A 17,835-nucleotide genomic window follows, 5' to 3' on the forward strand; every position below is an offset into this window, starting at 1 on the left:
CTGCTTGGGTTTTGGGGTAGATTTTATCTGTGTGATTCCCTACAGAGTACGGAGCTTCTGCTCTGTGGTGTGGTGCACGTGATGAGATGCTTAAAGGTTACGAGGGTGAGTTAGTAATTTACAAGTTGGGTATACGTATAAATTTCTCTAAAGGTAGAACTACTTTTTGTTTTATACGTATAAACCGATGAAGGAGGGTTGGGCCTCTGTCACTATTTACCGCCCAACTGGCCCATCTTCAGCTGTCGGATTAGCAACCACTTCCCATCTTCAGCTGTCGGATTAGCAACCACTTGTGGGCTTGTAGCATCCTAAGGTAATAGTAATACCAAAGCAAATGTAAACTCTATTCCGAAAAAAGTTAACCCAAAAAAGAAAAAAATCAGAGGACTACTGTTCAACCAATCATAATGTTTTTTGGGGGCCAATGAATTAAGATTCAATATGCGATGATCTCCATTTTCAATTTTCCCTTGTATGCAAAATCAAATCCAAATTGGGAATTGCTAGATCCATTCCATTTGTATGTTTCCTTTTTTCCTTCATATTTTTCTATGTTGTTGGTGTTCCCGACCTTTCATTTTCGAGATCATTTAACCACAAAAATCACTCAAATCGGAAATTGTTTAACCATTGGTCAATAGTGTGCTAATTTAGTGTTTAATAAACATTCTATTTATTTAGTTCATTTTGTGAAAAATAATTATTAAATGTTGATCTAAAAGGATAAATATTGACCTAATTTAGTGTTTAATAAACATTCTATTGATTTAGTTCATTTTGTCAAAAATAACTATTAAATGTTGATCTAAAAGGATAAATAAGACAGCTACGATCACCAAACCACATTGCAGGACGAGAATAAGTGAGAGAAAATAGAAAGGAAACCTACAACAAAAGGGCAGTTAGCTAGCATTTCCCATCCAAATTCAATCAAAAAATAGATATATGAGACACAACATAAACCCTGCCTCTTCACATTTCAGAAAGACACGTATGTGATATCTTCTGCCAGTCAAGTCAACGGTGAACATATACCCGCCTCCTGAACTGACTTTTAAGCTTTTCCTCTCAGTTGAGTCTCCAAACACTATTACACAATTCAGAATCCAAGGAGCAAAGGAGAACAAAAGAAAAAGGCTCGGATTCTCTCCCTGTAATGAACCCTAATTCCTCTCCAATCGAAATCTAGAAGACGATGATGGCGGTGTCCGTACAGCAACCGCTGAGCCATCTATGGGACACGGTGCTCCAGCTCACCAAGTCCGCTCAGGACAAGAACAGCGACCCGCTCCTCTGGGCGGTTCAGCTCAGCAACAGCCTCAACTCGGCCGGCGTGGCCTTGCCCTCCGTCGAGCTCGCGCACCTCCTCGTCTCCCACATCTGCTGGGCCAATCACGTGCCCATCACGTGGAAGTTCCTCGAGAAGGCCTTGACCGTCAAGATCGTCCCTCCCATGCTTGTTCTTGCTCTGCTCTCTACCAAGTACTCACCCCTCACTCCCTCACAAATCGTGCTTTTACTGTCATTTTCTTATTTCTAATCATCATTATTATGTTAAAGTAACTATTTATATTGTTTAGTGATTTTGATAGTGTATTGAAGTTGATTGTTTATAGGGTTCAAAGTTTTTATAGTAGATGAAATATCTGATTAGTTACCGAAATCCTACAGTGCGGTTCTTCTCTTTTGAATGGTTCTAATATTTGTCGTACTGTGGTTAGGTACATTACATACATAAATTAGGCAAATTAGTTAATCCAACTTAACTATATGGTAATATTTAGGGATGGCTTCGTGCGAAATGCCTGAGTTACTTGTAATAGTCGGTAATTTCCCATTGAATATGCTTCATTATATCTCGGACGGTGGTTTGAAAAGATATTGTAATTCAAGTATGTGCTATCTAGTGTGATGGATCTTATACCTTAAATATCTCGTCTTCAACATTTGCACTTACTATATTCTGTCTTACACTATAGATTGGGTCCGCTTTTTTTTTTTTTTTTCCTGTTCTCTACACTTTTGATGTTCCATTATCAACTATTGTTATACATATGCTTATTTTTATTGGTTAAAATTTGCATTTAATGCTTTTGTTGTTTAATACAGGGTTGTTCCAAATCGGCAACTTCACCCTACAGCATATAGACTTTACATGGAACTTCTTAAGAGACATACATTTTTATTTGCTTCACAATTGAATGGACCAAATTGTCAAAAGTAAGGTTCAGTTTTTCTCTTTTTTGTCGTACAATAATGCATATATAATAATTTATTTCCTCCTTTTTTTTAAATTTTTTTTTTTTTTTTTCTGTCAGTAGATAATTTGCTGTTTTATGCTCACAATAATTTTTAACTTATGTTTTGATGCAATTACAGGATCATAAAATCCATTGATGATGTTCTGCATCTTTCCCTGCTGTATGGCCTTCAAGTGGGTGAACCTGGAGTTGTTGTTGTTGAGTTTGTCTTTTCGATCATGTGGCAGTTACTTGATGCATCATTAGATGATGAAGGTTTGCTGGAACTTACCCCAGATAAGAAGTCTAGATGGTTTACCAGGCCAGAAGATATGGAAATAGATGGTCATGATTGCTTTAATGAGAAGAGAAGTGAGCAAAATGAAGGCTTGCAGAAAGCAAATACTGCAATGGCTATTGAGATAATTGTAGAGTTTCTGCAAAACAAAGTAACTTCAAGGATTTTGTGCCTGACACGCCGAAATTTGTAAGGACCTAATTTTGTTTATATTCATTTACTTTTTTTTTTCTTTGAGTGCATCTTAATGTTAATCATGTCGTGTTTGTGAGGGAGAAGTGGGAAAACAGCAGTTTTAGTAAGCATGGGTGTATTGTAGTTTGACTAGTTTAAAATCTCATGTTAGAGTTTTGAAAAGTATTATTGAATGAAGATGCCAAATATGTCATCCTTCTTCTTTTTAGGCCGTCACATTGGGGAGGTTTCATTCAGAAAATGCAAGTGCTTGCAGCAAACTCATCAGTTTTGAGGACTTTGAAACATATAACTCCAGAGTCCCTTCTGCAGTTGACATCTGATACACGTCGACTTCTGACTCGGGAATGCAAAATCATTTCACGGCAAGATTTTCATGCAGTATTGTCTTCTGGGTCTCTGAGGTCTTCTGCTAGTCAATCTCACGGAGTGAGTTCATCTGCTTTTTGGCTTCCCATTGATCTGTTTCTGGAAGATGCTATGGATGGATCAGAAGTAGCAATAATTAGTGCCGTTGAAACCCTTACTGGTGCGACCAATTCTTTTACAGTAATCTTTCTGTCTTGCAAGCTGATAAGATTCTAGTTCTTTTAGTCAGAGATGTTGATCTGAGTTAATGTTGCAGGATTAGTAAAGGCTCTGCAGGCAGTTAATAGCACCACATGGCACAATGCATTTTTAGGTTTATGGATTGCAGCCCTTCGACTTGTTCAGAGAGTAAGAATTGATGCCACTAGTTTAGAAATATATATCTTTAAAGATCAATTGATGTCTTGTTGTGTGCTGGAAAGGATGATACACAATGCTTTTCAGACTAATTCATGTTTATACCTAAAGCTCGTGCGCGTGCACACACACACACACACACACACACTTCAGTTTTGCAAATAGAGAGGCATATCTAGAGATATAAGTTTTTACTGGATAAGGTTTTCAAATGCCAATGTTTGCCTGGATCACTCCCTAAACACCCACCACAATATTTATGCATATGTGATATGTGTATGAACTGATATGATGCATCAAAAAAGTTTGATTTCAAGTTTTGAGCAGGCTCATCAGGTTACCTCAAGCTGACATCAAACCCTTATTTACGTAAACACGTTAGAGCATCCAAGGGCTTGGCTCATCTGGAGTCTAACCCATGTGGTTTGCAATTCTGTAGCTTGGAATTAAAAAAATGGTAGTTATTTTGGCTCTGCTTTGAGCGATTTAAAAACACTAGATAAGCTCCTTTTGTTTTGTTTTTGGGGGTGGGGATTTGAAAATATTGATCATAATCCAAATAATCTACTTGTTTCATGGAGATACTAGAAATTTGGAATATGGGATGGGGTTGAAGTAGCTGCTATGTGTGATGAATCAGAAGTAAAATGTTGAAACATGAAAGGCTCAATTGATGTATGTTCAGATATGTCCTGTATATAATATATGGGTGTCTCTAAATAACCAGCTTAATTGAATGAAGGAATTGCTGGTGATTAGATCTTAGCAAGCTTTATTCTTAAGCTTTATATGCTCTGTTTCAGTTGTTAACCAGATTGACCTATTATGACCTTTTCCCTTGTTTTATAGGAAAGGGATCCCAGAGAAGGACCTGTCCCTCGTCTTGATACCTGCTTATGCATGTTGCTGTCTATTACGACACTTGCAGTGACTAATATTATTGAAGAAGAGGAAGCTCAGCTGATGGAGGAAATCGAAGGGGATCGTACTAACCAAAGAAAGGAACAAGCTCCAGGAAAGCGTCGCGAGGGTTTAATTATGTGCTTACAGCGGTTGGGTGATTATGAGTCCTTATTGACTCCACCTCAGTCTGTTTGTTCGGTGGTCAATCAAGCTGCAGCCAAGGCTATAATGTACAGATCAGGCCTTACAGTCAGTAACGGATACTATGAATCTGTTAGTGTGAATGACGTGCCAATAAATTGCAGTAAGCAATTAATTTTTCCTTCAGATTTGCAATTTGATTTATGATGGATTTTTAGATTGGGAGGGTATAACATAGCTTCGGATTTGAGTCTTCATGTGTTAAGACCTTTCATTTGTTGATGTTTCTTTAATTCTTTTTTATAGATCAATTGATTTTTCCTTTTGCACTTACAGTGGGAAACTTAAGGCATCTGATTGTTGAGGCTTGTATTGCTCGGAATCTCCTCGACACATCAGCATATTTCTGGCCAGGCTATGTGAGTGCACGTAACAGCCAAGTACTACGTAATATGCCTGGGCAAGTGCCTGGCCAAGTGCCTGGTTGGTCTTCGATAATGAAGGGGTCACCTCTAACTCCATCATTGGTTAATGCTTTGGTTGCCACTCCTGCTTCTAGGTATGCTGCTAATTGTTTTACTACAACGTGTGTGTGCGTGTGCATATATATATTTTTCTCAACTCCAAAGGGAAGGGGGTGGTGATGACCAGGCGTGCGTGCATGCATGTTTGCAACAAGCTAGAATGAGATATACTGAACATTGGTCGACTCAATCTTGAAATTTCAGTAAATGGTCCGGCTCTACTAGTAGTTAGAAATTTCTATTGAAAGATATAGAAGAGTACAACCCATACTAGAAATTCCAGAAACCTTTTATTCCATAAGCATTTGCCTGATAATGCTATGGTACATTAGTTGACCTAGATGGATGTTAAACAGTCCCGGTTCTGAGGGAAAGCGAGTAACACTGTATAAACATGAGTCCTATGCTGGATTCATTTATTAAGGGTCAATGATTTTGAGTTTGTATCACTGTTTAGCTCATAACTGTACGTACCAAATAATAACTAAAGTATCCTAATTTTTCATGACGTAATGACCTGGTCTTCAGTTACACCCTTCTTTTTCCTGAAGCCAGGTATATCAGATGCTCTTTTTTGTAAATTTACCCAGTGGTATGGCAACTGAATTTAAGCTATGGATTTGATGGAAGCTTAGCAGAGATCGAGAAATTATATGAGATTGCAGTCAATGGTTCAGATGAGGAGAAGATATCTGCTGTTACCATCCTTTGTGGGGCTTCTCTTATTCGTGGATGGAATATACAGGTAGGGTCTTTCCCCTCCCTCCCTCCCTCCCTCTGATTGCCTCTACTCTCCCTGAATGTTGGTCTTATATAGTAATTTGTTGTTTGCAGGAGCACATCTGTCTTTTCATTATAAATTTGCTGTCGCCTCCAGTTCCTGCAGATTACTCAGGGAGCGATAGCCATTTGATCAGCTATGCTTCATTCTTTAATGTTCTTCTGGTTGGGGTATCATCTATAGATACTGTACAGATTTTCTCCTTACTTGGATTGGTATGTTAAATTTTCAAAAACATTTCCTGCCTGATATCTGTATGTTATTGTGGTGTTAAGATCAAATATTTTCCGGTGCTAAATTTAAGAAGACACTATCCTCACATAATACAAGTCCTCATATACACTAAATTATCATCCATATATTGTGGACAAGAAAAGGGCCAAAGAACCTTTTGAATTATTATATTTCCAAATCTATAAAAAGTAGGTTGTAGAAAGGCATTTATAGTACGTTATAATATTAATTTCATAATGTGGCTAGAATTTGTAGCACCTGAAGCAAGATTCAAGACTCTTAAACTTTCAAAACTGACAATCAACTCACAAGATATTATTCTAGATCTTGCCTGCAGAATTCAAGGGGCAGGTGGGTGTTGGGCGGGCCTTAGTTTGAATATGGCCTAGTGCTGATAGAGTTAGTAATTTCCTAGTAATTTGGAGTGAAAAGGAACAGGTGATATGCTTAAAGGGGTCCATTCCATCAATGAATTATGGAATTTAAAGAAAAGAACAGTGCAGAGCCCTTATTGATATAGTTAAGATAGCAAATGGTCTTCTGTGTAATGGAATGAATTTTTTTTCGAAGCCGTCATTTTTTACTACAACTAATGTTATTTGCCATTCAAATCTAGGTTCCGCTACTTGCAGCTGCGTTGATGCCCATTTGCGAAGTTTTTGGGTCAAGTGTTCCCAATATCTCATGGACCCCTACAACAGGGGAAGAACTCTCATGCCATGCAGTGTTCGCAAATGCTTTTACACTTCTATTGAGGTTATGGAGATTTGATCATCCACCTCTTGATCACATGATGGGGGACTTGCCAACTGTGGGAAACCAAGTTGGTCCAGAATACCTATTGGTGCTTCGAAACTCTCGATTAGCATCCCTTGGTAATTCTCCCATGGATCGAATCAAAAGCAGAAGAGTTTCCAAATTTATAACCTTCCCTTCCGAAACCATTACCATGGATCGCTTTCCAAAATTGAAACTCTGGTACCAGCAGCATCAAAAATGTATTTGTTCCACCCTCTCTGGGCTTGTACCTGGGACTCCTGTTCATCAGATTGTTGATGCACTCCTAACCATGATGTTTAGAAAAATAAATAGAAGTAGTCAGCCTTTGACTCCTGCGACTTCAGGTAGTAGTAATTCATCTGCGTCGGGAACGGATGACTCCTCTATTAGACTCAAGGTGCCAGCGTGGGATATCCTCGAAGCAACTCCATTTGTGCTTGATGCTGCTCTTACTGCTTGTGCCCATGGAAGACTTTCTCCCCGTGAACTGGCTACAGGTTTGTTGAACTCTCTTTACGGATTAATAGAAAAGCAGGACTGTGAGATTCCTGTGACAAAGTTGTAAAGTTGGTTAAGGTTTGTTAACTTTGTTACATGCTTTATCTCAGGACTGAAGGAGCTTGCTGATTATCTTCCAGCAACTTTGGCAACCATTGTAAGCTATTTTTCAGCAGAAGTAACAAGGGGAATATGGAAGCCAGCTTGTATGAATGGAACTGATTGGCCAAGCCCTGCTGCAAATTTATCACTTGTTGAGCAGCAGATAAAAAAAATCCTAGCTGCTACTGGTGTTGATGTTCCTAGCCTTGCAGTAGGTATGTTATGATTGAAAAATGAAAGATCTTTTTTAAAGAACTTTTTTGTTTTTCCAGATGCCTGTTATGGTTGAAACATGAAAGATTTCCATATATCGCCTCTAACGTCTGATCCAACTTGTTGAGAAAAATTATGTCAGTTGTACTCTTGTGATGAAAAATGTGAATATGTTTGGTTGAGATTTAAGTTGTTAACTTCTGATAGTTATCCTGTTAACACTGTTATGCCTTTACTTTATTGCTTGCAGGTGGGAGCGCTCCAGCTACGCTTCCCTTACCATTTGCTGCCCTTGTTAGTCTCACGATAACTTATAAACTTGATAGAGCCTCTGAGCGTGCCCTAACCCTGATTGGGCCAGCACTGAATTCCCTAGCTGCTGGTTGCCCTTGGCCATGCATGCCCATCCTAGCCTCATTGTGGGCCCAGAAGGTAAAGCGCTGGAGTGACTACCTTGTGTTTACTGCGTCTCAAACTGTGTTCCACCACAATGGTGATGCAGTGGTCCAGCTTCTCAAGAGCTGCTTTACATCCACTCTCGGGCTAAGTTCCACCCGCGCTTACAGTAATGGCAGCGTGGGTGCCCTCCTTGGCCATGGCTTTGGTTCCCATTTCTCTGGTGGGATCTCTCCTGTTGCCCCCGGAATTCTTTACCTACGTGTGCATCGGTCCGTCAGGGATGTAATGTTCATGACAGAAGAGGTGCTCTCTCTTTTAATGTTCTCCGTTCGAGACATTGCAAGTTGTGGGTTGCCCAGAGATAGAGTGGACAGATTGAAGAAGACCAAGCATGGGATGAGATATGGCCAGGTTTCTCTTGCCGCGGCAATGGCACGAGTCAGGATCGCAGCTACACTTGGAGCCACTTTAGTTTGGATATCTGGTGGGTCTAGTTTAGTTCAGTCCTTGATCAAAGAAACTCTACCTTCTTGGTTCATCTCCACGCATGGTTTGGATCAGGAAGGCAGAGAATCTGGAGGCATGGTTGCCATGCTGGGTGGCTATGCCCTTGCATATTTTGCAGTGCTGTGCGGGACATTCGCTTGGGGTGTGGACTCGGTGACGCTGGCATCAAAGCGGCGGCCAAAAGTTCTCGGGGCGCATTTAGAATTTCTGGCTAGCGCACTGGATGGGAAAATATCACTGGGTTGTGATTGGGCCATGTGGCGGGCATATGTATCCGGGTTTGTGAGCTTGATGGTGGCTTGCACGCAGAAATGGGTGCTGGAAGTTGATGTGGAAGTGTTGAAGAGGCTGAGCAAGGAGCTTAGGCGGTTGAATGAGGAGGAATTGGCTCTGGCCCTGCTGGGGCTTGGCGGGGTAGGGGCCATGGGCGCAGCAGCTGAGCTAGCCATTGAATGCGAGGTTTAAGAAGACGACTGACTGGCTGGCTGGCTTGTGTATGTCGTCTTGTATGATATCCTTCTTGAGATGTAGAGATTGGGATTATATAACTATATATAAGATTATTTTTTGGGAGAAAATGTAGCTTATTCATGTAAATTTCAAGCAGGATTTTTCTTTTGGAAAAATAATAATTAATAATTTGTTTTGATGCTTCTATATATAACTTGAAATAGTAAAAATGATGTGATCAATGAAAGATGCTTTCAGGCAAATCACAAAGAATGTTTAGGGTGTTGGCTTAATGAGCTTATAACTCGATGGGCATCCTAAATAATGTATTTTTCTTCACTGAAATTTGACGGCACAACTTTTTTATATTTTTTATAATCAATTTGAACACAAGGTCAATGTGCAAGACTTCAACGAAATAAGTTAATTACTATTTATTAAGTAATATAATTTATGAAGTTAATTACAATAATTAATACTAATTATTCACTAAAGAAATAATAATTAAAATATAATTACTAATGAAAGTAATTAAATAAGGGTAAGATATTATTTAATTACAAAAAAGAAAAGAAAATAAAACAACTATTTATTGACCTAAAGAAAATGATATACTGTTGAATTTTAAATAGTATAGCCTGCCGGCTATACTGTTAAAATATTAGAATATATTTCACGAGTATAGCCGTGCGAGTATACTACTTAAATATTCTTAAAGAGGTATTCAAATATTTTAACAGGATAGCCGAGCGGCTATACTCTTTAAATATTCGAATTTATTTAAACAGGTATTCGACGGCTATACTCTTTAAATATTCGAATTTACTTAAAAAGTATAGCCGCCCGGCTATACGCTTAAAATATTGCTTTTAATAGTATAGCGCTCGGCTACACTATTTAAAAATTCAAAAGTATATCAGTCTTTTAAAAAAATAATAATAATGATAACTTCTTTTTTTACTTTAATTTTCATCTGGACAAAATTTTCTTCGGAATAGCTAATTACTTAATATTTTTAATTGAGTAATCTCTTAGTTTTATTTAATTAAGAATTAGCTTTTAGTTTTTTTATTGAATATTTAGTATTTTAATATTTTAATTAGTTTTATAAATTACTTAATAAATAGTAATTAATTATTTTGTGCATTAAAAAATTAGTTTTAATTTTCTAAAATTATTTTAAATCCTAGAAAATTAGTTTAAGTACCCAAAAAGATTTTAAAATTTATTTCAGTATTCCAAAAATGGATTTTAGTCTCCAAACCTTAAATCCAAATCACAACTTAATTTGATAATATCAGTTACGTGTTAGAGTTTGAATCAAATACATAAACTTTATTCCTACATTGGAAAATGAGAGAAAGTCTCTACTCCTTGTCAGTGTGAATCTTCCAACATGTAGTATATAGAAGATGGGCCTAGTGGAGTGGAACTTGAGCCTCATTATATATACATAATAATTAATATTTAATAATTGTAAACTTGACTAGATTTAAAATTTTAATTTTAATTTTCAAACAACACCACTAATTTTATTTTATTTTAAATGAAATTTCTATCTAAAGGATCATTTACTGCCAAAAAAAATATTAAAAAGTGGCATAAATTGAATATTGACACAAAAAAAAGAGGATTGACAGTAAGATTGTAAGAAAATGATTTTTAAAAAAGTATTTAACCTAATTTTGTACTCTAGTTTATAGTACTCTATAGAAATATGCGGTTTAAAAAAAAAAATCACTAATTTTTTTTTTGTCAATAAAAAAATACATTAGTATTGTCTTTTTTATTTATAGCTTGTATTTTAAAGTAGAATATCGCTTCTATTTTTAAAGTTATCAAATGTTTCCGAACATGAAGTTGGCAAACACCGAGAACACTCAAGAGTCCGGCGCAGTAAAGAGTCGGTGAGTGAAAACAAAGAGAAATGGAAACAAGGGTGTTCCCGCTAACGTGCACAGCGCTTCCACTCTCACCTGCGTCATCATCTTCATCTCATGGAAGGCTCTGGCCCTCTCCTTTCAAGCCCAAACATGCACCTAAAACAGGCACATACTATTAATTTGATAGCCTTTCAGTGCTCTCACATCACTTGGTTTTCAATTTTTTCTTCCTGAAGTTGTATGTTTTTTGGGTTTTTTTATTTCAGTTTTGAGGAAGAGCATGAACAAGGAAGAGCCACTGTTAGAAGGTCTTCCCAAAGAGTATTACGACGATGTAAGTGCCCTTTATCCTTAATTGGCCAAATGGGTGTCCAAATTTCATATTTTTCTCGTTTAGAATCAGATAACATGAATTTTTGTATGAAGATGTGTTCTGTTTTTGCTGTGTTATGCCAAATTCAATATTATTTGTTAGCATATTTATAGTTTTGGAAGCTGGAACTGGAAGTAAGCTTTTCTAAATTAGGAATGGCAAGCTCGGCAAAGGGAGAAAACAAAGGAGTTGCATCAAAGACGTCAAGAGGAAGACGAAGAGGAGGAAAGAAAGGTTGAAGAGTATCGCGAAATTGGCATGAGATTGAAGGGTTATCCGGAAGAAGATGTTCGGAAAGCTCGGAAATTGATTTCCAGCTTTATCAGAGCGGCCGAAGAAGTGGAAGAGGTAATATCAGAAACCGTGAACACTTTCAATTCCTTATGTATGCTTTATTGAAATTTCCTACTTCAGCTCAGACTCTGGGTTGATTGATGTTCATTATGTAATATACGCAGAAAATTGAGGAAGCTGCTGAGAAAGGAGAATTGACTGAACTTGTTTTGATGGTCATATGGAATCGTCTTGACCTCGCTCGACGTGATGTAAGTTGATCGTGGAATGTCTTTAACATTTTCCTCGTTAATCAGTCTAATGCCTGGCATAGCAACATTTATCTTCAGCAGCGTATGTGAGTCTAAGGTTTTAAGCATCATTAGCTCAGATTTCAAAGTTTTGCAATGGAAAATAATATCAAAATTCTGGTCAAGAAAATGTAATATATTTCTTTTCACAAGATTGGTATAGGATAGTTATTAAAAGACTGATTTAGTGCTAGAAATGAAGATGGTATTTTCATATCCTATAAGTTAGTAGCTGGCTTCGATAAACTGGCCAGCCTTGCTGATAGCTTGAGATCAGCAAACTCAAACTAACGAGTAGTTTCGGATTAGTCTAATGTTATAGATAACCTATAATAACATTTTCCTCGTTACTCTCTCACATTTCCTCTTTCCTCTTTCCAGCTTATTGATTTTAGGTATTTATGACCATTTTACAGGAAGAAAAGGATGTTATTAGAAGTCTTGATTTGTTATACAGAAGGGTTGAGGTATGAGTTGCTCTCATCCTATTCTAAGTTCTAGCTATGAAATTGTTGATTTTAGCATTTTGGAACCAGCTGTTGACTTGTTATCCTTTTGATTTCGTTACTAGTGGGACAATTTTGAGCTGTTGTGATTACTGAATGGTTTCAGCCTAGAATATCTTGCAGAATTAGTTTAAACTAGCCTTTATACCCCCTAAGCTCTTTATGTATAATCTTATTTGCTTCTTTTTTCCATTCTTGGAAAGAAAATCACAAAATCTAAGTTTTACTTGACATTTTAGGCTGAGATTTTGAAACGGGAGGCTTCTCCTGCCATGAGACTGCTCAATGATCTTTTGAATATGCATGATGGGTATGATGGTGAAGGATGGCTGAAGGAATGCAAAAAGCGCATGGTTGATACTTTTCCACGAGAGGATCCATTTAGCATTCTTGTTCCAGAAGGATTTGATATTGATAAGGTATGCTGCAAGTATGCATATCGCAGGCTTACGATTGAGTTGTTTTCAGATTTCCTCTTTTCCACAGGTTTTGAATGTCTGGCTTTTAGGTTCAGTCTTTGTTAACGTTACATTAAAGGTTTCTTTCTCGGGAATTTTTTGTATAGGTTGAAATTATAAAAAAACCCAACACCCAAAACACTTTATGAACACACCCAAAATCCATCATTACACACACTCAAAACCCATTTATAAACACACCCAAAAAGTTGACTTTGTGGTTGATTTTGGGTGTGTTTCTATGTTTAAATAGTGCTTGGGTTTTTTTATAAATACATGTCTAGGATTGGGTTTATTTATAAATTTGTATTTTTTTTTTAAAAGGGTGGGGGTTGTACTGTTGGCTATTTAAGCAAGTTCAAAAGGAATTAGACGATTGAAGTCCCATTTACTCCGACCCACCCTATCATTCTTTCTAGGGAATACCATAATGAGATAAGATTGGAGTTAGTATAGATTGTTATTACACTTCAGAATGCAAGTGAACATTGTTGGACACAACTTTTCTGTTCCTAAATAAATTTAACTATTCACAGATGATTTTGATTCAACTCTTTAATAGATGATGTTGTCCTCAAGGTTATGTAATTGTTAATTTAATTTCGTCATTTCTGACTCTATCCTCCATCAGCATCAGGGACCACTCCGGCTACCACTTGAAGCTGATGATGTTCTATTGAGGGCAGACTTTGTTAGAGAAGTTGATGCATTGCTACAAGAGGTTAGGGCCGAGCAAAATGAAGTACAAAATGCACAAGGGCTTGATGCTGAGTCCATTGCAAGTAGGTTGAAGCAGCAGGAGAAGCAGCGGGCCATACGCTTGGTAGAAGCTATACTAGACCTGGCCATTAATTTGAAGTGGTAGCAATATTGCGTTTTTATTTTTGGTTTAGTTTTTGTAGCCTTTTCTTTTTCTTGCTAAAGGTTTTCTTTTCTTTGGGGAGAGGGGGCTGTTGCAGTTAGATCCCCTGTTATGGCAGCATTAAGCTCTTCAGTCAGTTTCAGGATTCCGTAAGTAATTATTCGAGTACCAAACTCTTATATGCAAGGACATTGTGTATTTGCCTTTGGTTTTTGGCTTTCAAACGATCAAAGATTCAATGTCAGAACCACTCATGCTGATTCCACTTGGTATATAAGAAAGGGTTAATTTCAGTTTGGTACCTTGAACTTCAGGGTACCAAACTGAAATTAACCCGATAAGAAAAGACGAATTTCCTGAATAATTATTTTATTGCTTTAATTAAAAATTGAAGGCATTGAAATTACAGGAAAGACTGTTGAATTTACATGGAATTTACAGCAGTGCCCTATGTGCTACTATACCGCACTTAATGGTCTTATTATCTAAGTATCCTATCAAAAGTTAACCAACGAAATAATAATATTCCACAATGTAATTGAATTTGGACCAACTAACAAAGTTACAAGCTTCTGGCCTCAAATAGAGCACAACTGTGAGACTTCATTTCATATGCAAATAAACCCACCATTTGCCGAACGACGGGCTCACCATCAGTAGAGAAAAAACCTGGGAATGGAAGAGCTGTGTCGACCAAACGGCGCCATCCCATACCTTCCTGGGGCGGAGGCAGAACAAGAGTCTCTGAATGATCAGCTGCACTGAAGGCAGCAAATAAGTCTCCCCATGAATGAGAAGATTCATCCCCTGGTTGGTTCACTTCATCTTCGTCTGCTTTCAACCTCATGGCAAGGAATTTGCGGGACGGATCTTCCCATCTTGGAGGAGTTTGATCACTCTCATACCAGTCAATATTTTCTTCTTTCAAGAAGTTCCTCTTCTGAAGAAGGTCACTACGCCTCTTCCTAAATGAACTTAAAAATGCGATAAATTGTGTGGTTTGAGTAGCAAAACCTGTTTCCAGTGCATTCCAATCGAAAGCTTTTCTGTCACTGTATGCAGGGGAACCACCTGTGGATTGTCCACACTCATCTCCCATATTAAGAACAGGAACGCCCAGTGAAACAAACAAGATAAAGAGAAAATTACGAATTTGTTTAAGTCGTCTTTCTAGTACAGCAGTTTTATTTGTAGGTCCTTCTTCCCCACAGTTCCAACTCAGTTCTGAAGCTAACTCAACACCACTGAAACTAACAACGTCCACAAGAGGAAGTCCAGAATTCCTGGAAATAAAATTGAAAGCGAATGCCGGGCCTCGTCCATCCGAGAAGATGTCCCCGTTCCCACAAAGCCGTGTAGCAAGGTCACTGAGAAGACCCTTACCCCTCAAATAGTTTCTTACATCATTACAGAATTTTGTGTTTACTTCTGCCCATCTCTTCCAATGAGGAAAACGAGTTTCCTTTGGTGCCATGCCATGCGGGTCCCAGCAGTCTGCAATGATCTTGGTCTTCGAAAGTAGTGGATCGAAAGCAATTGCTTCAACCAAAGGTGGGCGAGATAAGTATTCACCATTGAACCCTCGCAAGAGAGATGATGCATTTATGAAACAAAAACCATCGATGTGAAACTCAGTCACCCAGTACCGAAGACTATCCAATACCAGTTGTTGCACAATAGGGTAGTTACAATTCAAAGCATTTCTGGCTTCCAAATCCTCAACCTCATTTACATGATAATAAGATGAGATATCGATTCCTTGCAGAGCTTCACCCTCAGCAGTATGGGTGAAAACAACTTCCAGTAGGACCTCTATTCCATTGGCATGAAATTTCCTCACCATCTCTTTCATGGAATTGACAGCTGATACAGGGCCTCTAGAAGGTCCAATACACTCCATTGGTGAGAAGAAATGGTGAGGGAAATATGGACCCTTTTGCTCATCAAATGGGAAAATGGGCTCTAATAAAACTGCATTCACACCCAGATCTTTAAAATGCTCCAGCTTCTCTGTCAAACCTGAAAAGCTGCCTCCTATATTAGTTGGTAGCTGACTGGACTTGTGCTCTGTAAAACGCGTCACGTTCAACCGATAAACCACTAGTTTTTCCATACTTAAGTCAGGTCGAACATCACCAGCCCAGTCAAAAGCAGGTTCTTCGCATAGTCTTCCAAGATACTTCAACCCTGTTCCATGATTATTAGGAATAGATTTCGCAATGACCTTAGCATATGGATCCAGCAGGACATGCCCTTCATCAAAGTTATTTTTGTTTGTCAGCAGAAGGTTCCGCTTAAATTTATAACCGTAGCTCACAAAAGTCCATGCACTTCCAAATGACACATGCCAAATGTCACCTGATCGATTGACATATGGATCTAGATCAAGCTCCAAAGCAGGTTTTTCAGCTGTGGTGTTATCATACAAGCATAAAACCACACTCTCTGCATTTCTTGAAAAAATGGCAAAGTTCATGGATCCATCATTAGAAAAGGTGAGACCCAATGGACCAGGATAACCTCGACCAAAACCAACTGGGACACAAAAATTTGTCTTCCTATGGCTTCTTATCTCCATATCACTCACATTAGCATCTGCTGGAGAAGTCAAAATAAATGAGAAATAGAAAGGGATTTGTTTAGCCTCAAACTCCAATTCGAGAGTAAACCTGCCGGAAGAAGTCTGAATGAACGGAGTTTCGAGGGTGGTAGTTGTGTCATTTGGGGTTGAACTTTTGAAGTCTAACGGCATGAAACAGGATGAATCAGCTCTATACATGCCCCAATGCAGTACTAGTCTTCTATCACTGCTAGACAGGTATAAAGATGGAACTTCAATATTCACAGTGTACTTGGCATTTCTCTTTCTAACAAAGACATTTACCACGTCCCCAATTTCTGTCCTAAATAGATAAGTTGATACCTTGTCTATTTCTTCAGTTTCAGTACCAGTGGAGAATCGTTGCTCCATTGGCTCAACAGAAACTTGGGATTTAGCATACACTTTCAAGTTATGATCCCGTGGCAGGTTTTCATTGAAATTCTGCACAACTTCACGGAAAACTAGCTTTCTTTCTACATCCAATTTTACAAAACCATGCATAGCTTTGTCCCTGTGTCTAAAACCATTGGTAGCTGTCAGCTTAGATGATTCAGTGATTCCACAGTTCAAACAACAGGCCTGTATTGCAATTGAAAGCGGAAGAGTTGCCATCTACAGTCTCAAAGGTGGAGAATTGCAAACCAGATTGCAGACCGAAACCCTTGCAAGCAATAAGATCTCCCTACTCAAATGCAAACAGGTACTCTGTTCAAAAGAAGTACACAAAAAATATCATTAAATGTAGACGAATTTGCCAATATCTCTAATATTGGATCCAAAAAATCATCTTCTCAGATATCATTAACTTCTTAAATCACTGGCAATTCAATGATTCAAGCTGTAACATACAATTGCAATGACAACATTTTCAAAGATGAACATTTCCAATCGAAGAAAGAATAGGATCCATGAGAGGGTCATCAATAATAAAAAAACTACGTCAATCAAGAAAAGAAGTTAAACCCAGTTGTCATTTTGAGAAAATCTCGATGGCCGTTCACAATTCAAGTATAAATGATCAAAATCTACCCAAATATCAATTGCATCGTCAGCTAAGCAACGAGACAGAAACTCACAAAGCAATAACGAACTGAAAGATTCAATCACAACAAAGTGAGAGGTATTGAACTTACATCATTGGATTTCTTCAGTAAAAATCAGACTGATGCACCAGGAGTGATCAGAGAGAAAGAATGAGGCCAATCACAGTGGAGGGGCAGGAAGACGAGAGCAGAGAGGTGTGAGCTTGTCGTTTTATCGAAAAATCGCATTTTAATGGCCGCACAACGCAGCAAAGCTGATTGAGATCGAGATAGGACAGCTTGAATTGATGGGTGACAGTGAGCCTGAATTGTTATAATGAAAATTCCATGGGTAAGATGCTCGATCTTAACCGTTCGATTTTAGCTAAAATTGTGTACTGTCCTCCTCTTTCTGGCAGGTAAATATTATAAAATTTGTACCCAAAAAAAAAAAATCACTAATTTTTTTTTTTTATAACAAAAAATAAAAATAAAAAAAAGGTCCAGGCCTTTACAACATTCTCGGGTTATTTAAATTTGTAATTTGGGTA

The 17,835-nt window shown here is 38.0% G+C and overlaps 3 protein-coding genes across 6 annotated transcripts; 2 read left to right on the forward strand and 1 right to left on the reverse strand.

The window, feature by feature from the left end:
- The first annotated feature begins 1,003 nt into the window (after nucleotides 1–1,003).
- REF4 (reduced epidermal fluorescence 4) lies at nucleotides 1,004–9,191 on the forward strand. The gene is made up of 12 exons (XM_008236689.3): nucleotides 1,004–1,485; nucleotides 2,113–2,223; nucleotides 2,383–2,730; nucleotides 2,946–3,265; nucleotides 3,362–3,453; nucleotides 4,312–4,669; nucleotides 4,843–5,065; nucleotides 5,661–5,775; nucleotides 5,865–6,026; nucleotides 6,662–7,322; nucleotides 7,434–7,640; nucleotides 7,889–9,191. The coding sequence occupies exons 1-12, from the start codon at nucleotides 1,199–1,201 to the stop codon at nucleotides 9,007–9,009; spliced, it is 4,005 nt and encodes a 1,334-aa protein (XP_008234911.2). The 5' UTR covers nucleotides 1,004–1,198; the 3' UTR covers nucleotides 9,010–9,191.
- A 1,646-nt stretch (nucleotides 9,192–10,837) lies between these two features.
- Nucleotides 10,838–13,923, forward strand: LOC103333797 (protein PALE CRESS, chloroplastic). Of its 3 annotated transcripts, none has more exons than XM_089054470.1 (7): nucleotides 10,839–11,042; nucleotides 11,114–11,211; nucleotides 11,404–11,598; nucleotides 11,709–11,795; nucleotides 12,251–12,301; nucleotides 12,580–12,759; nucleotides 13,430–13,923. In XM_089054470.1, the coding sequence occupies exons 1-7, from the start codon at nucleotides 10,922–10,924 to the stop codon at nucleotides 13,661–13,663; spliced, it is 966 nt and encodes a 321-aa protein (XP_088910596.1). In that variant the 5' UTR covers nucleotides 10,839–10,921; the 3' UTR covers nucleotides 13,664–13,923. The 3 variants fall into 3 exon arrangements, with proteins under 3 accessions (XP_088910594.1, XP_088910596.1, XP_008234910.2); XM_008236688.2 differs by having other exon boundaries at nucleotides 11,144–11,211; XM_089054468.1 differs by lacking the exon at nucleotides 12,251–12,301 and having other exon boundaries at nucleotides 10,838–11,042; nucleotides 11,144–11,211.
- An 89-nt stretch (nucleotides 13,924–14,012) lies between these two features.
- On the reverse strand, nucleotides 14,013–17,594 carry DBE1 (debranching enzyme 1). 2 transcript variants are annotated; one of them, XM_089054467.1, is made up of 2 exons: nucleotides 17,396–17,594; nucleotides 14,013–16,944 (listed from the first exon to the last, which is right to left on the reverse strand). In XM_089054467.1, exon 2 carries the CDS (start codon nucleotides 16,872–16,874, stop codon nucleotides 14,223–14,225), a length of 2,652 nt encoding a protein of 883 aa, XP_088910593.1. In that variant the 5' UTR covers nucleotides 16,875–16,944; nucleotides 17,396–17,594; the 3' UTR covers nucleotides 14,013–14,222. The 2 variants fall into 2 exon arrangements, with proteins under 2 accessions (XP_088910593.1, XP_008234909.2); XM_008236687.3 differs by having other exon boundaries at nucleotides 14,013–16,967.
- Nucleotides 17,595–17,835: the final 241 nt, after the last annotated feature.

The sequence above is a fragment of the Prunus mume genome, linkage group LG6, assembly GCF_029339155.1.
Source record: "Prunus mume cultivar Tortuosa linkage group LG6, ASM2933915v1, whole genome shotgun sequence".
Classification (NCBI taxonomy): Eukaryota; Viridiplantae; Streptophyta; class Magnoliopsida; order Rosales; family Rosaceae; genus Prunus; species Prunus mume.

Coding starts and splice junctions, on each gene's coding strand:
- REF4 (XM_008236689.3), top strand. CDS start 1,199: ATGATGGCGGTGTCCGTACAGCAACCGCTGAGCCATCTATGGGACACG. Junction 2,224..2,382: donor AATGGACCAAATTGTCAAAA/GTAAGGTTCAGT, acceptor ATGCAATTACAG/GATCATAAAATCCATTGATG. Junction 3,454..4,311: donor CCCTTCGACTTGTTCAGAGA/GTAAGAATTGAT, acceptor CTTGTTTTATAG/GAAAGGGATCCCAGAGAAGG.
- DBE1 (XM_089054467.1), bottom strand. CDS start 16,874: ATGGCAACTCTTCCGCTTTCAATTGCAATACAGGCCTGTTGTTTGAAC.
- LOC103333797 (XM_089054470.1), top strand. CDS start 10,922: ATGGAAACAAGGGTGTTCCCGCTAACGTGCACAGCGCTTCCACTCTCA. Junction 11,043..11,113: donor CAAACATGCACCTAAAACAG/GCACATACTATT, acceptor TTCTTCCTGAAG/TTGTATGTTTTTTGGGTTTT. Junction 11,212..11,403: donor CCAAAGAGTATTACGACGAT/GTAAGTGCCCTT, acceptor TTTCTAAATTAG/GAATGGCAAGCTCGGCAAAG.